At 36.9% G+C, this 20,828-nt stretch overlaps 1 protein-coding gene across 4 annotated transcripts in view; it reads right to left on the bottom strand.

Moving 5' to 3' along the window:
• TASP1 (taspase 1) overlaps positions 1-20,828 on the bottom strand; it is a 78,755-nt gene that overhangs the window by 6,808 nt on the left and 51,119 nt on the right. For 2 of the 4 annotated variants that reach the window (XM_053939128.1, XM_053939129.1), the window contains exons 11-13: positions 17,461-17,571; positions 8,288-8,398; positions 4,659-4,732 (exon numbers count right to left, since the gene is read on the bottom strand). In XM_053939128.1, the coding sequence (XP_053795103.1) occupies positions 4,659-4,732; positions 8,288-8,398; positions 17,461-17,571 (296 nt within the window). Of the gene's footprint in view, positions 1-4,658; positions 4,733-8,287; positions 8,399-17,251; positions 17,369-17,460; positions 17,572-17,989; positions 18,018-18,388; positions 18,477-20,668; positions 20,813-20,828 lie in introns of those variants that run through there. The other 2 variants (XR_008430174.1, XM_053939130.1) reach the window with 2 other exon arrangements.

Here is a 20,828-nt window from a genome sequence, read left to right as displayed (position 1 = left end):
GCAACTGAATTGGATTATATTCAATACTGCAACTGGGCTTTTTAAATTTGCCATCTAAGCCATCCAGCTGTTAGAAGAACTAAAACCTATGAGTCTGAACTACTATTCAAAAATATTGCAACATTTACAGTAATTGCCAAAGTTTACAACATTTAGAGAGATCATATAGCAGATTTATAAATACTAAGAAACATAGTGAGCTGATAAATTATTTCAAATACTTACACAAAATAAATTACCAAAACTGCATTTTGCTGGTATTAAGACTGAATCTTGCACTGGGAAAAAAGGACTTTGACTTCAAATACTATTGCAAACAAAGTGAGGAATTACCTATATTCAAGCAAAATCATCAGCCACCAGCAACTACTCTCAATCACCATGACAAGACACTGGTCAGATTCAGGAAAAAGTAAGTATCCCAGCCACTAACACTTTCTGCATGCAGAATAATGCAGGACTTGAGTAAACAAATACTCTGCAGACCCTACCTGAGATAAAAGGGCTCCTGTCTGACTATGCACAGATACACAACATTAAATCAAGGAAAGGCTGCCTACCCATAGCCAGAACCTTCAAGAGATGTTGTTGGTATGAGAACTCGCATTGCAGGCATACACTGCACTCTCATTTGAGACTGAAGAATTTATTTTCCTTTGAAGCATCCTCCATTGAGTAAGCAGACATGGAACAAGAAGATATGAAGTCTTTGTAACCAAGAAGAGTCAATTAACTTGTGCAACCTAACCATTAACACCCTTCCTTCCCATTCCTCATTTTAATCTAAAATCACATTATGGGTGAACAGAACATAACCCGATCAGTTCATGAAAATAGGAAATGATAACTAAACTCTGCTGGAGTAATGCTAAAGAAGTCAGAGCCCCAGTAACAGGGTGACCTTCTTAGCTGATGCTATGAACAGTTGTTAGATCTATTATGGATCCATAAAGAAACCCAAGCATCTGGAAGGTTGTTCTGAAGACCAACTAGTATCTCAGAAAGAGAAGAAAATTTGGGCTGGAAAAAGAAATAATTGCTTAAATTCACATCAAGTAATTAATGAGTCAATAACAAAAAAAAATCTCCTCAGTTCATGCAGTTATTTAATCCCCCAGTCCTTCAATCTAGAAGTCAATACCTTTGTGGATGCAGCAGTTATGGCTACAGAAGGAGCTGTGTGAATACAGAGGGAATTCACAAACTAGTATTTTCTATCTGCTTCTATGTATTCTCACAGTGGCAGCCAGAAACTTCCACTGCAGCCCAGAATATTCCAACAGCCTCCTGAATGGATAGAAAGAGTTGAGCATCAGCTACTGTGACAATTCTACCACCACAGAGGTGACAATGCAAGACCTCTGCTTCAAGAGATCTTGGGAAGCCCATTCATCTTCCAAAGGACAGGGCTGATGTTGAGACAATCTGTCACAGTATTGCCTCAGGAAGGTTTGGCTCCAGAAACTCCTAAACCAGAGGGTGTCTGCCTCTTAAGCTCATGATAACTGAGGCTCCCAAGCACCAGCCTGGATTAGCTGCAGCACCAGGTGGTACAGGTTAGTTCAAGAAGTATAGGAAAGAGCCAAAATGCTGAGATGAAAAGATTGTGTCCTTCCACATCCAATTTGTGACAAACGCTGGCACCAAGTGATAATGAAGCTGCTTGTGTTGAGAAGAATGACAAGAAAAAAAAGAAAAGCACAGTTGAACCAGCTAAGATCAGCCTTGATTAGCTGTTTGTAGTGTAAGAATCTGAGGGAAGCCACCTGAACATCCACTGTGCAGGTGCTGGAGACAACACTCCCAGAGTTACGAGCAGTGGAGGAACTGAAATAGTTCCAGCATCTGGAAAGAGCTGATAGGACACACAAACAGAGATGAATGTGTCAGCAATAAGGTGTGAACTTAGTCCATCTGGCAAGGCTATGCAGGATTTTTAAAGCAACATTCAACTAAACACTTTAACAGAAAATGGTGACTTTTCCAGGCAACTGGTTTTACAAAAAAACAAAAAAACAAAAAAAACAAAAAAAAAAAAAAACAACAAAAAAAAAAAAAAAAAAAAAAAAAAAAAAAAAAAAAAAAAAAAACCAAACAAACCAAACAAACCAAACAAACAAACAAACACAAAAAAACCCAAAACTGGACACCTTTCCAGAAAGTATGCTTCAAATCAGACCACTATTAGTGCACAGTTCTTGCAGGCTCAGCCATTTGGTGCTGGTGAGCTAACAATAAGGCAGTCTGATCTGAAGTGGCCAGCTGCAGAACCCAGTCTTGCCTAAACTGGGAGCAAACAAACCCCTGGTGGAAGGATACTTCCAAACCAGGGCTTGGAGAGCTCATGCTGCCAGAAGGCAGAAGCACCAGCAGGTCACAGTGTACAAACCACTTCAAGTCACTGATTCCACCTTCCTGACCCAGTCCTCTTTTAAGCAGTTGCTGACAGATAACTGGTTGTCTCTATGTCTTGAGCACACCGGTGTCTGCAGGTGAGCTGCATATCTACCCTGTGTTTGCCTTGTAAGAAAGACATCCTGTACCTCCAGTTTCCATCTGGTGTTCAGAACCACCATTTGCTAGTTCCTATTATGAATTGCATTAACCTCCCATACCCAAAGAATCACACTAAGATAGAAAAGCAGGCTTCTTTTCTCTTTAATATGTACCTCTTTTCATGATTCTAATATTAGTCTAGTAAAAAATTAACCAGTTCAAAACCAGGAACTATGACAACCCCTCCATTTAAGAACAAAACTCAAGTCCTAGACTGAAGGTCTTTACCACCCTAGAAAAACAGGAAAGCAAATGTTTCCTTACAAGCTGCTGCTTAATCATTTTGCTATGGTCCTCATAAACAAGTGATATTTTATACTTTTATGAACTCTCATCCCATTATTCTTTCATGGCAAGCACTCAAAAATTAACTGTAGCAAAACAGTCACTCTATTAAAGAACAGAGATTTTTTTTTTTCACTTGCAATACATTGTGTTCTATTTCAAGCCCAGTTTTCCATCTATAACTTAGTCCTAGTTGTAGCAGAACAAAATTCCAGCTTTTATGACAGAGGACTTTTTTTGATCAATAGAAGTCAGCAGCAAAAGCGTTTGTGGTTTTTCTCTGGAAAGCATTTGTGGCCACAGACTCAAAGAAGGAAGAAAGGGAGGGGGATTAACTCTTCAGTGAAGGTCAAAAACATAATTTAAAAGTGATCCAAGAAGAGCAGCTGTGTCTGTCAGCACAATCAGGATTACCAGCTGGAGAATTTACCAGCAGTATGAAAACAATGCACACCAGATGTCAAATGTTGCAACTGTGAGTAGGAAAGCAACTCTGGGCATGGCACTGTCATGTTAATACGCATTACCAGACAGATTTCATATTTAGCATTTATTTATTAATTAGACACTGCCAGGAAGAAACAATAACATTTTGAGCTTCACAGTGTAAGTCAGAGACAGGTGTGCACATTGGAAACATCCTTTATTCTCAGTTATTCTTTCACTGCAAACACAAGGCAACAATTTTAAAGCTAACTAGCAAATACTAGAACATCTGTGGCTGAACTTGCTTTAGTTTCACTCAGTTCAATCTGAGCTTTTAACTTCAGTTTGGACTTTTTTCAACTAAATCTGAAACAAATATTAAGAAAAGAAATAAAACCACACTCTCTTCCATGTAGAGCTATCTGGAAAGAATTGTACCTAAGTTAATCAAAAGTGAAGCAAATACTTCACTTATACCTCTACTAGCACTTCCTTCATCGCCTGCTTGTTATCTTCCTTGTCTTTCTGGGGCATTCTTGTCTTTTTTTTCCTGCACATTTTACATCTTGAAGATGAACTCATCCATTCCAGTGCTTGAAACAGAGTGTTATACCAGTTCTGCTATGTAAAATATCTGATTTTCTTCTTTTGTATATTCTTGTATTACCTTGGTCACATTCGCCCTTTGCATTAATGTCTACAGAAACCATTATGATCTCTGCTTGCAGCTTCTCCCATGTTCATTCCTGTTCTCCAAACATCTCTCCTAAATGCTCCACTTGCTACTCTACAGTACCTTCCTTTTTCTCCCTTCCATGCTCTTTTCCTAAGAATGGATGGCTCATCCACTTGGTTAATCCATATTCCTTGATCATGATGTAACAGAGTTTTCCAGTTTTCACTGTTAAATTCAAATTTAATGTAATATTTCTCTCCTTAAAAATCAATTATAAGGCCCCAAGGAACTGAAATTATGTATTACAGAGGGTATTCTAGGAACTTGTTTGAAGTTTGTTTTATATCTTCCTTGATGGTGCAATTGCTTTATCCAAAGAAAGACATGCCCACAGAGAAATAAGGTACCAGCATAACTGAATCAAGATGAATATAGTTATTCAAATCCAAATACTGTCAGCAGAGGGAATGGACACATGTTTGTGGTACCTTATCCTGACAAGGAACATATGTTGGTATAGTGTTGTTAACTGCTGCAATTAAAAAAAGAAATTAGAAATGCCTAATCAATTGACACATTGAACTGCTTATGCAACCATTAGTTCTTCTGTTCTCTTAGAGAAAGAAATTTCTTATATATTTCATTATCAGTAATTCAAATTCCCCTTAGCTTTTGCAGTCACCTACTGTATTACAGCCTATTCCTCATGGCTTACCTTAGCTTTGCCATCCTGTGCAGACATGTATCCAACACACATGCTCTCTGTTGTATGGCTCCACAGAAATTCCACTATAAAGGAAAATTAAAGAAGTTACAAAAAGGCCTTGGTTTAAAATACAAGACGCAATTTAACAAGACTGTGTCTTGAGGAACAAATATAGCAAGGATAAAAAACAAAGAACAAAAACTACTTACCAGAGCAATTAAATCTCAAAAGAAACAGCTATCAAACAAACAAGATTTTCCTGAGTATTCGCAGTCGCATACTGCAGAACTATTACCCAGCATAAGAATGTTACTTCGATGATATGGAGCCTCCAAGATGAGACATACATCAATGCCAACTGCAGTTAAAAACTGGACCAACTTCTAAAGCAGTGGCCTGTTCCACTCATCAGTAAAAGCTGACAGAACTTGTATTTGCCTGCCTTGAACCCAGACAAAAGCACCCTGCAACAGCATAAAGCCAGATGGCCTACTATCAACAGGTAAAGGGGGATTTGTGGCTTAGCTGCCCAAGCAGGGATACAGGCAAACATGCAGAAATAGTCATGTCTGCAATATGGGAATTGAAGATATAGATCAGGCAGGAAAGACATCTGGTAAAAGCAAAATTATCCTGCAGAAAAAGGAGGAGAGGTGTATGATGGAAACAGAGTAACATGCACAATAAGAAAGATTTCTGGCAAAATTAGAGGAAGTCCTGAATTCAAAAGTACGCTGAATTACAGCAGCAGATGCAAACACCCCTTTTCTTTGTGGAGAGTGCAAGGAGCACTAAAGGTAAGAGAAGAAAGAAAGATGAAGAAGAAACTCCTAGCAAAGCACTCCCAGGTCTGATTACCTGGATTTCCAGCACCAGATATACAATATCAGCTCTCTGGTACTGCACTCACAGCTAATTTAGGATATCAGTGTTAGAGACCAACTGCCATGCCTGCAGTGATAATGATTAAGAAAATTAATCACTGCTCACAAGTATTGTTAATGCCTGTTAATCCAGTAAGGTGCTGTCCTGAAGTCTGAAAGTGCTCTGATTTATGAATTGTTTAACAGCCTGTTCCAGTAATCTTTAATTGCCTGATACATATGCAGGTATCTTTATGTACACAAACACACTCCTACTCAGCTGCAACACAAAATTCAGACAAAGAGCACATTATTAATATATTCAGCTCTCTGTCAGTGGAGCTTTATACTCCACACTGTTTTCTTCCTGCTCTCTGTCATGGTAATTTTTCTTTGTATTTATAAAGTCCATAATTTGGAAGGGGGAAAAGAAAAAAAATAGCTGATCAGAATTTAAGGCATTTCACAGAATTCTATAAAAGGCTTAAAAAATGCATTGAGGCACAAATTCTTTCTCTGGATTATGGGAGGTGTCTTACATGAATTACACAAGATGCCTTGAACAGACATTTCCACATATTTCTTTTGAGAGTAACTTTCACATACTGCAAAAAAAAGCATCACTAGATGGGTTTAAAACCTTTACTCATTCCTATTCCTCACGTTCCTTTAACGTGGCTGATGGTCACAGGTCACAGCCTGCTGAGCACACATCCTTTGAACCACATCTCCTTGCATAGCAATTAAACAAGAGAAGGAGATCAAATGTTAGATGATCCCAGCAAGACTTGAAGATTCTGACAGATATGCAGATACCATCATAAAAGAAAAATGAACTTCATCGAGGTGTGTTCTCTGCTCCCCCATAACAGATTCATGATTGATACCACCAAAGGTGAATCAAAAGCTTTCACAGAGTGAAACATATCCAGCACAATCAATGTGTGTTTGAGGCACCCAACCTCTCTGTGGCACCCCAAAATGCTTTTTCACTGTCAGTGAAAGCATTTTTTTGAAAGACAAATTTAATCCCATCTTTTAATTTTGAGAAGTTGAGAAACAGTCCAGAACAAATACCCTCAAAGTAATATATCTTTGCCTTTGAAAACTACCAAAAGTAGCCTGTACTAGCACAAACCTAAGTTACTGTTAGCCATTATAGGTAGTGAACTATACTGAAAATTCTAAATTACATGTGAAATATCTTCAGATAAGTATATTTTCAACCATTTGATAAGTCAGTTCCTTGCCATTTCTTTCAACATTAAAAAGTAAGAAATAAAGATGATTCCTGTAACAAAGACATGAGAGTTCTTTATTCTATACACAAAGTTTTTCAGTATTAACCAACTTATTTTCAGTCCAAACAACACAAATACTACATATGTTTAATTGTGTATTATCTCTGCATTCATTATAAGGTAGGAAATTTCCATGGCACAGAAAAAGGACTATGTTACAATTAATCCCAGTGTTATTTCAGTGGAAAGAAAACAAAAAATCAATGGACAAATAGTCTTTACTTATGATGTACAATATATGGGGATTTTATAAGTTAATTTTTGAGGAAAAACTGCCAAATCTTCATTAATAGAAGATTACTATCCATATATAAATGACAAGCATTAAATGAATAGAAAAAATTCTCTCACTTCCAAATCTCAGGAATTGAAGGTTACGTTGATCTTGTTTGCTCTTACTTAACCAGACTTGTATTTTCATTTTCTTAACTCTTTTTATAAGGACAGAATTTATGTTGCAGGATGCTGTTGCACTAGATAATGTCACAATTGGGTAAATAACAATAAAGCAGAGTTTTAGACAAAGGAAAAACACTTTAAGTCTGGTAACATTAGACAGGTCAATGTGACCCAATAAATATGCACATCTGAGGAGCACCAGGAAGGGAGATGGCACCAGCGTCATCCTGAAGTAATTCATATACCCCCAATCCCCAGTTCCTTCCCTTAGAGAGGCCTTCTGTCTCAGGGTTGCATTTCCACCCTGTTCTGCTCATAGTCTACAGCCTTCAGTCCCCATCTGTTTCTCCCACACAAACCACATGACAGTTTTCCATAATACACTTTTCTGCCGTAAAGCAGCAAGAGAAGGATTGTGTTTGCAGGACAGAAATAGGGATGAAGGGATGTAAAGCCCTTTTGGAACCAGACAGTCACTGGTAGAGGCAAAGTCCAGGTGATTCCAGTATGAGCAGCAGAAAGTCTTGTTTGGTGCAAATGCAAATAGTAACTGTGACTTATCTAAACTGATTTTCTTGGGCATTACCAAGAATAAACAACTATAAACAACTTTCCTTACAAATTTTAAGTGCATTCTCCAAATTCACACATTTTCTTCTGCAAAAAGGAGGAATAAAGAACTTTTTAGAAAGCATTTTTCACAAATAAGCTACTGAGAAGCAGTAAACTGCAACATGCATTACTCCCAGCTATAAATGCGAATTTTCCTATGAGGAACACATCCGACCTTGCCACAAGCAACTATTATATCTATGCCATAGGTTTAGAAGGATCCCAAACAATCTTCTGAATGACAATTCTGCTTAGAAATAATGAGTCAGAAAGAATGCTCTTTTCTGGAGTTCTGTTGATACTAGCTTTTTTTGTTCCCTATTTCACTTTCTAGATTTTTATTATTTCAATGTCAATTCCTTTTTGTTTTCTCTGTGTCTTTCAAACATGCACAGAGATTTCATTTCACCCTTCATTTTGAGTTAGCATCCAGCTGAATTAAAAATGAGTAAGAATTCCTTACCTAGTAAAGTTGGCTTTTCCTGTGAGGATTCAGGCCCGGCTGAACACCTGCAGGAGCGGAGAACTATCACACCTCCGAGTACACCATCTTCATTGGCTAGAAAAGGTGAACCTGGGAAAAAGTGTTGGGGAGATTTACTTGCAATAGGAATAGTTTCTTGGGCATTTTCTTTTAAATTTGACTTTCTGCCTTTTCCCTTTAATCTTGTCACTAAGGGTTGAAAAGACTGACAGATCAAACAGTGCATTTACAAAAGCATCAGTTCTCTTTTTCCTAGTGTTTCAAAAGAATAATTTTCTAGAACATTAATCTACTACTTCACCAGCAACCAAAAATTGAAGAGCTACATGGAATAAAACAAAAACATTTAAAATTACATTTGTGAGTGCAAACCTCAAATGTAATTTGGATGGATCAAGGAAAATATAATAAAAAATGGAGCGTCAAGTTGAAAAAAATTGTGACTCAATATTTATCTCTTTCTGTTTTACAGATTATATAAAGACATATCTAAAAATCAATCAAATTTGGGTCATTTTTACAGTTTATTCATTTTTGCCAATTTAAAACCCTTTGTACAGAGGCATCATCAAACTGCTACACTGTCTGCCCTGTTGTTTGATGAATACTAACAGAAAAGCCTAAGCACATCCTTTTTACAGTGGCTCCTCTGTTGTTAATTTTAGACATAAGATACAAAAGTCTCCTATAAAAAAAAAAAAAAAAAAGCTCTTTTAAAGCTGGAAAAGCTTTAAAGGTAGCTGAACCAAGCCTAAGTATTTTTTCTCTGGTCTGCAATTTGAAATAAGATTCCTGTTGCTTTAAATGTGGAAACAATGGTATAATTTACATACAATTTAAAATGTCTTGAGCCACAAAATTAATCAAGGACATTAATCAAGAATAGTGCCTTCTTGCACTTAGGCCCATAGACATCCTAGTTAAATATATGCATTATACTGTCATTTAAAATTGAACATACAATTGCAACAGCCATTTACTGTAATTCTTTTCAATGCTTTTTTTTTTGAATAAATTAGTGTACAGACACTGTAATTTGCCAGCCACTAGAACTTCAGAGCAGCTCTATTCATCAGCCTCCTTTAACTTGCCCACAGCTATTTGTATGATTAAAATTACTCCTTTAATGCAAATAACAACAAAACAGCCCAATAAAAACCAACTTTGAGCATTACCATAAGGAAAACTAAAAGCTTTATTGTGTTTTCTCTAAACCTAGAGCAGCCACCTTGAAAAATGATACAAGGTGGTGACTGCAATAGAAGCCCACGTTGCAGGAAAATAATAAATGAAGCATGCTTAATAAACAGTAGTATCATATTTGATGTAATGCAAACAGATTATTATCTTTAAAGTGCCACTTGCTTTGTAAAAGAACTATTACTAGTTATACCTGGTAATACACCTCCTGAATTACTCACTGACTGCAACCAAGTCCCTGTGAAACAAGAATCCAGCCCATGATTAAGTAGTAGATAAAACAGGAAAATATGTTTGGTTAAAACAAAAACACAAGGCTTGGAAAGTTGTGAAGAGTTTTACCACCCAAGTCAAAATCAGGCACTTCAAAGACAATGAACTTGATCTGCAGACCCAATCTTACATTAAACTGCACAAATGATTTAGGCTCCAAGCCACGGTGAAAAGTCTAAGCTCTCTAAGCTGAGGCAAAAAGTCATTGCAAAGAGACTGAAGTAGTTCTGGTTTCTTTCTAATAAGCAGTTTCTCCTTCCCTTTCAAGAGCTGTGAAAGATTCTTCCAAGGTTCTAGTGAAAAATATTAATTATCTCTTTAATTAGAATAGCTAAAAATGTTCTACTTCATCAGAGCACAGCCACCAAACAGTATTCACAGCAGACAGCACATTCGAGGCCACAGTAAAACACTGGGACTGTATGAATGCACATACACCAGACAGTAACTACTGATTGTAGTTTGTAGAGTTGGTTCCACTGAAGTGTTGTTCTAGAAATGCTTCCATTAGTTCAATAATTTATTTTAGGGATTTCGTTTCTCTCACACTCTGAAAAAAATAGGTGAAAGGGAAGTCTGTAAATAAGCTAATTACATATTTCATCATTTTCCCAGTATTTTTGTCAATTATGCCATCATGACTGATCAAACTGTCAGTAATCTGAGTAACCTGTATATGGTCTTTTGAAATTTCACAAGGCTTAGAAAAGACTCTGCAGCAGAACACGTAACACTGCATTTCCACCAAAAAACTTCCATTTTTACAGAAGTAAATGTTTTGCAAGAACAAAACATTCACCTTCTGCGAAACACAGAATTAAAAAAACAATCACTCAAAGCAGGTGTTTTTTTGAAAAAGGGTTTAAATAAGTAATTTAAAATTTGAGCTTCAAGCACATAAGACAAAGTTTTCAGCTTACAACTTCATCCAAAAAGATGCTCAACCTCTGTCAGCAGAGAAGAAGAAATTCTGTCAGCATAAATAGCATTTATTTATTGCCATTAAACATGGTATCCATTATATATTGCCCTAAGTATGTACACAATTTGTTTTCTGAACAAATTACTTCCTTCAACGATTATGCACCACGGAAGCTTTATTACCAGTCCACAAAACTCACAGGCTTTGAAGACCTGCCACCCTACTGCAACTGGAAAACTCCAGAAGAGGATTAATTTAATAACTCTGCACCTGATAAAAGTGCGAGAAAGTCTTAACTTCAGCACCAATAAAACACAATAGATGGGCAAGACACTGACTTCTTTAAGAATGACACAGATTGGACCCTTAGACCAAGAAGAAATAGTCTTCTTCTTCATGTTGGTTATGCCACATGAAACCAGGTCATGCTGCACTAACTTTGTAGCAGTACTACTGGTGTGAGATGAATAAAATTACTTAAAGTGACTTTTAGCAGGTAATTTGAATGAAGTATTGAACCAAATGTCTTAAAAATTTGTGTTATGCAAACAAAGCAAGGATGATGGGAGACATTATCTCTCCTACACACAAAAACATAGCCTTCCTTGCCCTTTTGATCTTCTACACCACTTCATCATCACCTGCAGAATGAGCATTATTCTGGAATGGTGGGAAAAGTCTGAAAAAGTACATACCCCTTGTTTCCATCTCCAAACACAAGCAGCAAATGAAGACACAGTCACTTGCAAAGATTCAGGATCTTCCCACCCACACCACTTCCAAGGGCCACCCTGCTTCCCCATTTCTGTTGAAGGCTGCCATTCCCAGAAACATCAGGAGCAAACTGTGTGACTACACCCTCACCCATCCCAGATGCCTTCAGCAGCAAGTTCAGCTAAATCATCTCAGTGCAAAATCAGCAACAATACAGTGTAAGTCTCCAATTCACTGCCTAAATTGTGGAGAATCAACCTCTAAGAAGTGTCAAAAATTAATTGCCTTCAATAATAATATTACAGTATTCTATGTTACAGTAAATTCAGGCTGTTTCTCTGCTCTTAAAAATCAGACCCTAAACCAAATTAAATACATGCTGAAAAGCATATTGTTTAAAAGTTATTTATTTTCCAATTAAAGCAATTTTTCAAAACTGTTAAAAGAAGGATTCAAATATAATACCTTTTTTAAACAAGGATCTTTCTTGATATGTGGACCTACTGATGATGATTACAATTATGCTAAAGAGTATATTTTAATAAACTAGACAGTGCAAATGAGTAGGTCTATGGTAAGTAAAATTTCAGACAGCTGAATGCTATGCATCTATCACTGAATCTGTAAAAATAATGGTACAAAAGCAGTATTATACTTTATTTTTAAAGAGAATCCATGTACCATACCCACCAATTAATTTGACTGTTCTCAACACTGTGAATTCAAAGGTTAGGAACATATTTCATCAATTTAGTTCTAAAACTCATTTTTGTTACAGACAACCGATTGAGAAAAAGAATAACAGAGCAGACTTTTGTAAAATATAACAATATAGGTAATGACTTTTTTTCTTTTTAGTATTATAATTAGTATTTCAAGAGGAGGAGAAAAAGTGGAACTAAAATACTACCATGTATATTAAAGGCAGAATGGTTTCTCATTAGAAGAAAAAAGTGATCTGGCTCCCACCTCCTACACCATTTTTTCTCTCTCTGTACTTTTCAGAAAGACAGGTTTTCCTCTACAAATTCAAAATTTAGTTAAAATAAAACCAAAACATGCCTACTACCCAAAAATATTGTTTTCCAGTGCAATAAAATAGAATTGCTGGACAAATCTTGATCTAATAGCTTGCTAATGACAAAATTACAAAAACCTGGAGCTTTAAATATCATTTTAAGTCTCATGAAGCTCAGTGCTCCTTTCCCAGTTACACTGGCATACCACTGAGGAATGTGGGATGAAAAACCCAAAGTGAAACTCCAACTGCAGCATTAACTAATAGTGTTAGCACTGACTGGCCACGGCAGAGAAGGGGTAGGACAAAGCTCAACTACTTTGTTATTGATATGCGACATACAGAAACCATTACTACATTTTTATTTATGTATTTTGTATGTTATTAATCTGCAGTAATGGTCTCTCAAAAACAAGCAAGCAGGTCATCACAGCTACTCCACATTCCCTGATCCCATGAAGTTCTGGCAGAGCAGCCAGAGCTGAACATGACGACCCAGGTTCAGCTGCTGATCAGGGACAGAACTGAGAGATTTCACAAGTGCTAAAGCAAAAAATGGCCTCAACATTCAGCCTTGCTCTGGAGGAGCTACAGTTATAAGTGAAGAACACTTTTTCTTCAGCATCTCTTGTAAATTAAAGCTCTCACATGATGAAGATTGTTTCCTCCAGATCATGGGAATGAAGTTGTTCACTTCTGATCCTGTGCCTTTTTTCCCCATTTGTAGTTACTGCATAGAACCATTCTAGCACAGATTCAACACAAAGCTGCAAATGAAGTGTTTTATTTACACTTACCCAGCTGAAGAATGAACCAGCTGCTCATCAGATGTTCTACATTCACACTCTTCTATAGCAGAGAAACCATTACCAGTTTCGTTGTTTACGTCAGCTTTCAAAGGATTAGAACTTGGGTCTGAACACTGACTGTGATGTGGTGTAACCAATTAAGTGCTTCAGCATCCCCCTGTTTTAACAGAGGGCAACTAGACAATTCTAAACCTTCTTGTGCACTGTGAGAGTGAAACTCTGACTTTTTCAGGTCAACAGTCTACAGATCACCTTGGCCACTGGACTGTCAGCTTGTGTACAGAATGTGGTGGAAGTGAAGCTGTTTGCCACTCTGCTTCTGCTATGTATCCCACTAAACTCCAAATATAATAAGCACTAAATGAAGCCTGCTTTTAATTTTATGCACCATTATTTGGTGAACATTTAAGCACAAGCTGTCTCAAGTCAGTGGTCTTTATATTTCCTGATACATTAAGTTACAACATCTATATTGAAACTTTAAAGAAGCTGCAAGAGAAAACACCTGCACTTTAAAACTTCAAGGGTAAGATTTTAAGAAATTAAATAACTGAGGATACCACAGACCAATAAAATCCCAATGCCTTTGACATGGAGAAGCATAGGGAGGACCTATACAAATCCTTGTGGAACATCACCACGTTGTGTTTGTGAAACTTCAGGATCACTTCATTCTCTTCAGAAATCTTTTTCTCTGTGTAATGGAAAAGCATAATAATGCTTCCATAGTTTGTTTCCTCTGCTAGAAAACCACAAAGGATACTACAAAGCTTAGAGTGGTGCAGCACCAAAGGAAACTATAATGCCCTATAAAGTAACTATAACACTGTGCAATGTCAGTCACAGTCTTCTTAGTGTTGAAGTACAAGGCTTTTTCCTCCCCAGCAAGCATAACTAATTATCAGGAAATTCATTTTCTATGATTCCTAGCTGTCCAAAGTCCTGATCAGAAGAGAGGATTTTGACACTAACTTTCTAGAAGTGTCAGCATTATTCTTTTGCTATTACCTTTCTGCGGACTTCGCTCAACTGAAGCGCAGTTTAAAAATGCAAGAATAGAGAAACATATCTCTGCTAAGGAAAGAACAAATATCAGATTCCAACTATGTCTTTCAGCTCATTATTTTCTAATACTTCATAAGAAGTTCTAAAGTACCATTAGTAATGCTGCCATTGTTAAAAGCCCAGATTTCCTGCCAATGAGATGACACAAATATTTACTCTAAGTCTACATTAGAGTCTACAAACACAAACTTGGCTGCATTTGAAAGGAATGATGAGTAACAAAATCCTCCGTTCTTCTGCTTGGAAGGTACTTATGTTTACAGAACACCATTCTTTAACTGTGAACCAAGCCTTCTGCGCTCTTTGACTAAAGATATGGCGCCCATTCCATTTACAAAAAGTCTATATTTAATTTCTCTCACTTCTGATTCAACCATCAGTTGTGCATTCTCCACAGTAAGCTGGCTCTGATAAAGGATGAGAGAAGCACATCTGACATGAGTTTGTTCATCACCTGCTGTTTAAACAGCACTCACTGTCTAAGCCAGGCATTCCCTAGCTGGAAGGATTCCCAGGACTCTGCAGAGACTCAGAGAGTCCTGTAAACAGGAAGCACCAATCTGATGGCTACTGCCAAAATCAGCTGTTCATTCCTCTGAGACAAGTAACACACATTTTGACTTCTGATAAAACATTCTAGCTCAGATTTGTTAAAGGCTGGGGTTTTTTCCAATGCCTTGGTCCATTATAATTCTGGTGACAGTTTGAAAGACCACAAAGCAGGGCTCTAAGGAAGGGAAGGGAAGGGAAGCATCCATGCTATCAGCAAGGAATCTATTACCCCATTTTATCCTGATGTTTCACAATAAGAAATTCTGCACCATACCACACATCCTGTGCTATCAACTAACACATCACTTATGAAAAGTCACAGGAAAAAACCTATTTAGTATAAACCTACCATTTTTAGGTGTAATGCACGTTTTTAACTGTTGCACTGTATTTGCCATGTGTAACTTTGCATTCCATCTGCAGAATTGCCAAGATGGCCACAATTTCTCTACCAGCTACAAACTCAATACTATGTCACATGTAACCAGCAAGATGTATCTGGTCTTTGATGTTTTCCTCAATCAGTCTTCATTCACAGGACAGCTGAGCACAAACTAGATTTTATGTTTTCTACTCCAAGCACTTCACCTACACAAAAAACAAAGGTGGCAGTATCTTTTTTCCCCACATCAGCACTGCCCTGAGTATAACTGAGCAGATACTACACAGTCTTGCTGTCAGGCAGCAGAAGCTGCAGTGGTAAGTTTCTGAAAATACAAGCCAGACCTGTCCTGAATTAAAACTTTAAAAAGGAATTACAAAGCATTTATATAAATGTTATATAAACTTTTTTTCAAATTTTCTTTTCATGAAGAGCATTAATTTAATCCTGTCTCTCACTCTGTTCTTTCTGCTGTTTAGCTGGGTTTAGTGTTTTCCCAAGGCAATTACACATCACACTGATATCCTGATACCTCTGTCTGTGCAGCTCCTCTTCCTCTGCAATTGATAGTTCAAGTGTAACAAATTCTTCAGCAACATTTAATAGGCTTTTATCTCCAACAGAAACATTTTCACATTTCCACTAAAGAACACAATGCATATATCACATAGGAGCCAGTTAACATTTAATATGCAAAGTGGTGGCAAAATATGTTTGCATTAAACAAGCAAAATGAGAATTCCATTTTTTGGTAACCATTACCAAACCTAACAAAAAAAACCCAGAAAACTCAAAGCAACTCAAAGAAGGCACCTTTAACTAAGACAATTTAAATTTTGGGCTTTTATCAGCCAGTCTCTATGAATTACTTCATCAGTAGGTTTCCATCTTGTGTGTATACATGCATTAATATGAAATCGCAGAAGGCTTCATAAAATTTGGGCTTGCTTTTAATACTCTTAGAACAAATAGCAGAATAAATTTTAAGAGCATGGATTAAAGATCTGACTTTCTTAAAGTTAGGCCACTTCCATACAACACCTGCAAAGCAGGTTACAAATTAGCAAAGCTATCACAAGCATCCTTCCTAAACGCTTCTTTTGGGTACACAAACTCCTAATTTTGTGCCACTATGCACTGGAATGAGTGTTTAAATAGAAAAAGCTACATTTTTGCTGCTTGGATTAGAATCTTTTTGGGGAACACACAGAGTGTTCTGCACTCTTACAACACCTAGAAATGACTGCAGTACAGCAGCAGATTATCAAGTGCAGTCTTTCAATGCGAAGGTGACTTCCCTTCAAAAAGTCAAATGTCAGAAGCAGAATCTAACATGGATTCAACACTTTAAAAAAAAATCAAGAAGTTGCAATGCACTGCTTGCCAAGACTAAGGGCATTAGTCCCTAGGACCCCAAAAGGTGTGTATAATGCCCCTCTTTCAGTTCCAATTAAAGTATCACAAAATGAGCTTTGGCAATACAGTGTACAAGTATTATGTTGTCCATAAGAAATTTTCAAGATTAAAATTGTCTTTGGATTCTAAAGCTTGAAAAATTTTAAGGAGTTATGAAAACACTGCAAGTCAACATATACACCAGAAGCTTCACTGGAATTTTCAAAAGGGCAAGGATTTTATGGTTATTTTAAAAATCCACTTTCATATTTTCCTTATGATTTGAGGAAAGAAAACAAGATCTATATTTACAAGAAATTGAAGATATATTACACAATTCTCTTAAATCAATTTTTTTTTAACAAAGTATATTTCACTTTTTCAATAAATTAATTTTATTATGTAAATAGCAAACCAGAATCTGTCTGTCTAAAGCATTTAATTAGAACATGAAATGGTTTTGAGGTCTACTATTTTTAAAAGGGTTAACATGATGAATAATTTTTACTAATGGTCCTAACCTATCAATTCTAAAACATGCAATTGTACACCACAGCCCATGATTCAGACAGGAAATTCTTTCTTCAAACCTCTCCGGTATTCTATGACTCACATAACAATTGAGGTATTTCCAAGGGTTTGCCTTTAAATTTCGTAATATATTCTTCTGTAGTTTAACATTTTTCAGATGTAACACGAGACTAAATCTGAAGCCAACTGCAACACAAAGCTTCAACAGAAATCACAAGAATAAGTATCATTGATAAAGTTACATGCATTTTCAACTAACTTGCATTTAGGCAATTTGGGCCATATGCTCACCAATAAACTTGTTTTGCATAGTCTCTAGGAGAGCTTGGTGGGCATCCTCTGTTTGCAAAGCACATGAACATTCTCTGGCCAGTATGGTCCGGACAAGGTGCTCTCCACAACCTAAAGAAATATTAAAATTGGGAATAGTCAAAATACAGATATCACTTTGAAGAAATCCGGTAATTAATTTATATCATCATGTTAATTTGGCTGTGATGATGCAAAATAATGACATTTTCTTCACAGTGATGCAAATGACAAGTTTCTACCACACATTTTTATTTTTTAAAAAGGCTGACACGGAGTCACTGAAAAATTCAATTAAGTCAGTGGTTTTCTCACAACTTTCCTGAAATTTCGACTCCACAACCAAAAAAAATTAAGTACAGAAAGAAGAAACAGCAACACTGTCTCTAACATAGCATCTTTATCCAGATAAAATCCTCTTACTAACCATTCTCTTGGGAAAGATCCTTGCATGCAACGCTTCAAACCAAGAACAACTTCAGTGACACAGTAACTCCTTTTGCATGACAGAATCTTCTACTTAGTCCATCTGATTCAGCCTTTTTGCAACAAATGAATACATTAATTCAGCCATGCTTTTTTGCCAGAGTGGCTGGTCACCAGACCCCTAATACAAATTCCTGTGATTTTTAAAGGTTTATCCTTAAAAAATTAAAAAGCTTCTGCAAACAATCACTTATTGCCTTAGTGCTTTCTGTACCTATCCCCCTGAAACCTGTTTTTGGTAAAGACAAGCAGGTCATTACTGCTACTCTTTTTCTGTAGGAACACTTTCACACCTGCTATTTTTTTCTCCACACACTTTCCCCTTCCTGTACTGTGCTTTGGGACATATAGCTGCAGCCAGATGGCACCATGAATGTTTACTGGACTAGCTGGGGTTGTTGGACAGAAAATTCACTGCTGATACCTTCTCCATATAGACCAGGGTCACTACACTCCTTAGGCCTCCTGTTTGTTGACATTTTTCCTTAATGGCAGCGAAGCAGACAAAGCAGCTAGAAGAGGTTTAACCAAGAGCCAGGTGAACTGTTGTTATCCCGTTAGGAAAGAAAAAAACACAACTAACATAGAGTTGTAATGTAACAATGATCTCAAATTATCTAAATGCAAGTGACTACATTTTGATCAGATTTGTAACTTATCAGGACCTAAAACTGAATTAGACACTAGAATACACAGAGAGAAGTCAGATACAGTCTGTTCACAATTATATATAAATATTTCTAGCATATTTCTCATTAAATACAACAAGATGATGCAAGCAGTGGAATCATAAAAAAAAATCTGTTATAATACAGTTGGACTTATTAGCTGAGGTACAGAACTACATAAATACACCTATACAGCCTCCAGAAACAAATTTATGGCTGGAAACAATCTAGTTGCTTCCAAGTGGCAGGGAGCTGGAGCTGGTAAGACATCAGACCTAGGCTGGCTTCAGACAAAGGCAGCTCAGTCTCCACAGGTAACTCACACTTTACTGGAAGCACTAACAAGCCCAGAACAGAGACACTGACTGAAGCCAGCCTAGATGTGGCACAAAGAAAAATTTAATAATTAAACCCAACCCAAAGTGGCTCCAGTGCAGCCTGCTGGGTCTCTCATCACTGTGCACATCCTGAGTTTAGAGCACTGACTGGTGTGGGTACAACGGAGCACAAACACGTTGGCAGGTCCAGCACTGTGTATTGCAACAACTCACAGATGGGTTCCTAGTTCTTCTCACCATTTTAAACCCTAACATGGCAACCTACTCAAAGAATCTCCCTCTCTGGCTACTTGACACACAATTACACCCTTCCCCTTAAATGCACAGTGAGTTTCCACTGTTCTTAAAAATTTGCTAATAGAGGAGGAAAAAAAAATTACCCTCCTCATTTTCAAGATTAAAACCCAATTCCCCCCCCCCAAAAAAAAAACCCAAAAAATCAAAAAACAACAAACAACACCCTCTGGAGCATCATGGATGCATTAGATGTCAGATAATCAGCCCAGAGACCAGATTGCTGAAACACTGTGTACACATGTCCCAAAATCCTGCTATGTTCAATCTTCACAAAAATACCCTGGTCTTCAGTTATGCGCCCCTGCTAATGGGAAGTGTCTCCTGATTAATACAATTCAGCTAAACTGAGTTGTTTGAATTCACTTTGGCATTGAATCTACATACAATTGGCACAACAGAAACACGAAAAAAATTCTTTGTATAGCAAACAGACTGAGTAAAATCCAGTAACAAATTTAGAGGAAAATGAAAGAGCAAAAATACTACAACATTTTGTTGTAGGGAAGACAAGGGAAGTTGTTCTTGAGAGCACAAGGGAAAAAATGTTTTCATCGAGACTGTCAAGCTCTCCAGTTAATGAGAGAAGTGTCCTGGTTAGGAGATAATCTTCAAGAGGCTCATGCAATACAGCAACCTCAGCAACTGCTTACAGGAGGGTCTGTCTATTCATTTGCCTCATTATACTCACACTCTGAAGCTTCTGTCCACAATAGAACTGTGAGTTATCTACTACTTATTCCAAAGTGATGGATGAAGAATATGAAAAAACCCCACAAGATGCATTTTACCCATAGATCACAACATGAACATTACTTTTTTAAAACTAGGAAACTTTAATCACTATGAAGCTTTGCTGTAACAACTAAAACTAAACAGGCATATGCTCCGGCAAAAACTGAGAAAGCTGTTTTTTTCTTGAAAAAAGTTGTTAGTACCTTTAAAATATAACATGTAACACCTTCAAATATAACTATATGAATAAGAAGCAGGGGACTTAGAAGAGGAATCAACCAAATGAGACACATAAATCAGTGAGGCTATGTATCTTCAGTGCATCAAGTAATAAAACCAGATGTTACTACTTTACAGTTTTAAGTATTTCCTAAATTGGAATAAAAAAATAAATGGCCATTTTTTAGCACGATGTATAATATTATTTCCCCCCCAAGAGAATTACTTTATTGAAGAGTTCCCATAATATCAAGTCTGCTTCAAAAAAAATTCAGAGAGAGAAAACTTAATATGGGTTAAAAACAGTTGCAGCCCACGTCCCCATCCAGGATCAACCACAAGGAAAGTAGCTTTGAAATTCTACTAACACATCACACATCTCTACATCCCCACAGACAAAGTCATTGCTTTTTGTCATATTTATGTCAACCTATAAGGCAACAAACTTACAGACTGCTACTGGCAGCGTATGTAAAAATCTTTCAGCACATTGCTTGCTGGCAGTCTGCAGGGACAGATAACTAAGGAAAACAATTCCTCCATTCGCAAAAGAAAAATTTGTTACTGTAGTTTTTGATGTAGGAACATCTATTTCTGAAGAAGAAAAAAA

This window comes from Vidua chalybeata, chromosome 3, assembly GCF_026979565.1.
Source record: "Vidua chalybeata isolate OUT-0048 chromosome 3, bVidCha1 merged haplotype, whole genome shotgun sequence".
NCBI classification, from domain to species: domain Eukaryota; kingdom Metazoa; phylum Chordata; class Aves; order Passeriformes; family Viduidae; genus Vidua; species Vidua chalybeata.
Note: the sequence above shows the minus strand (reverse complement) of the source record. Positions and strands in the feature narration are given on the sequence as shown.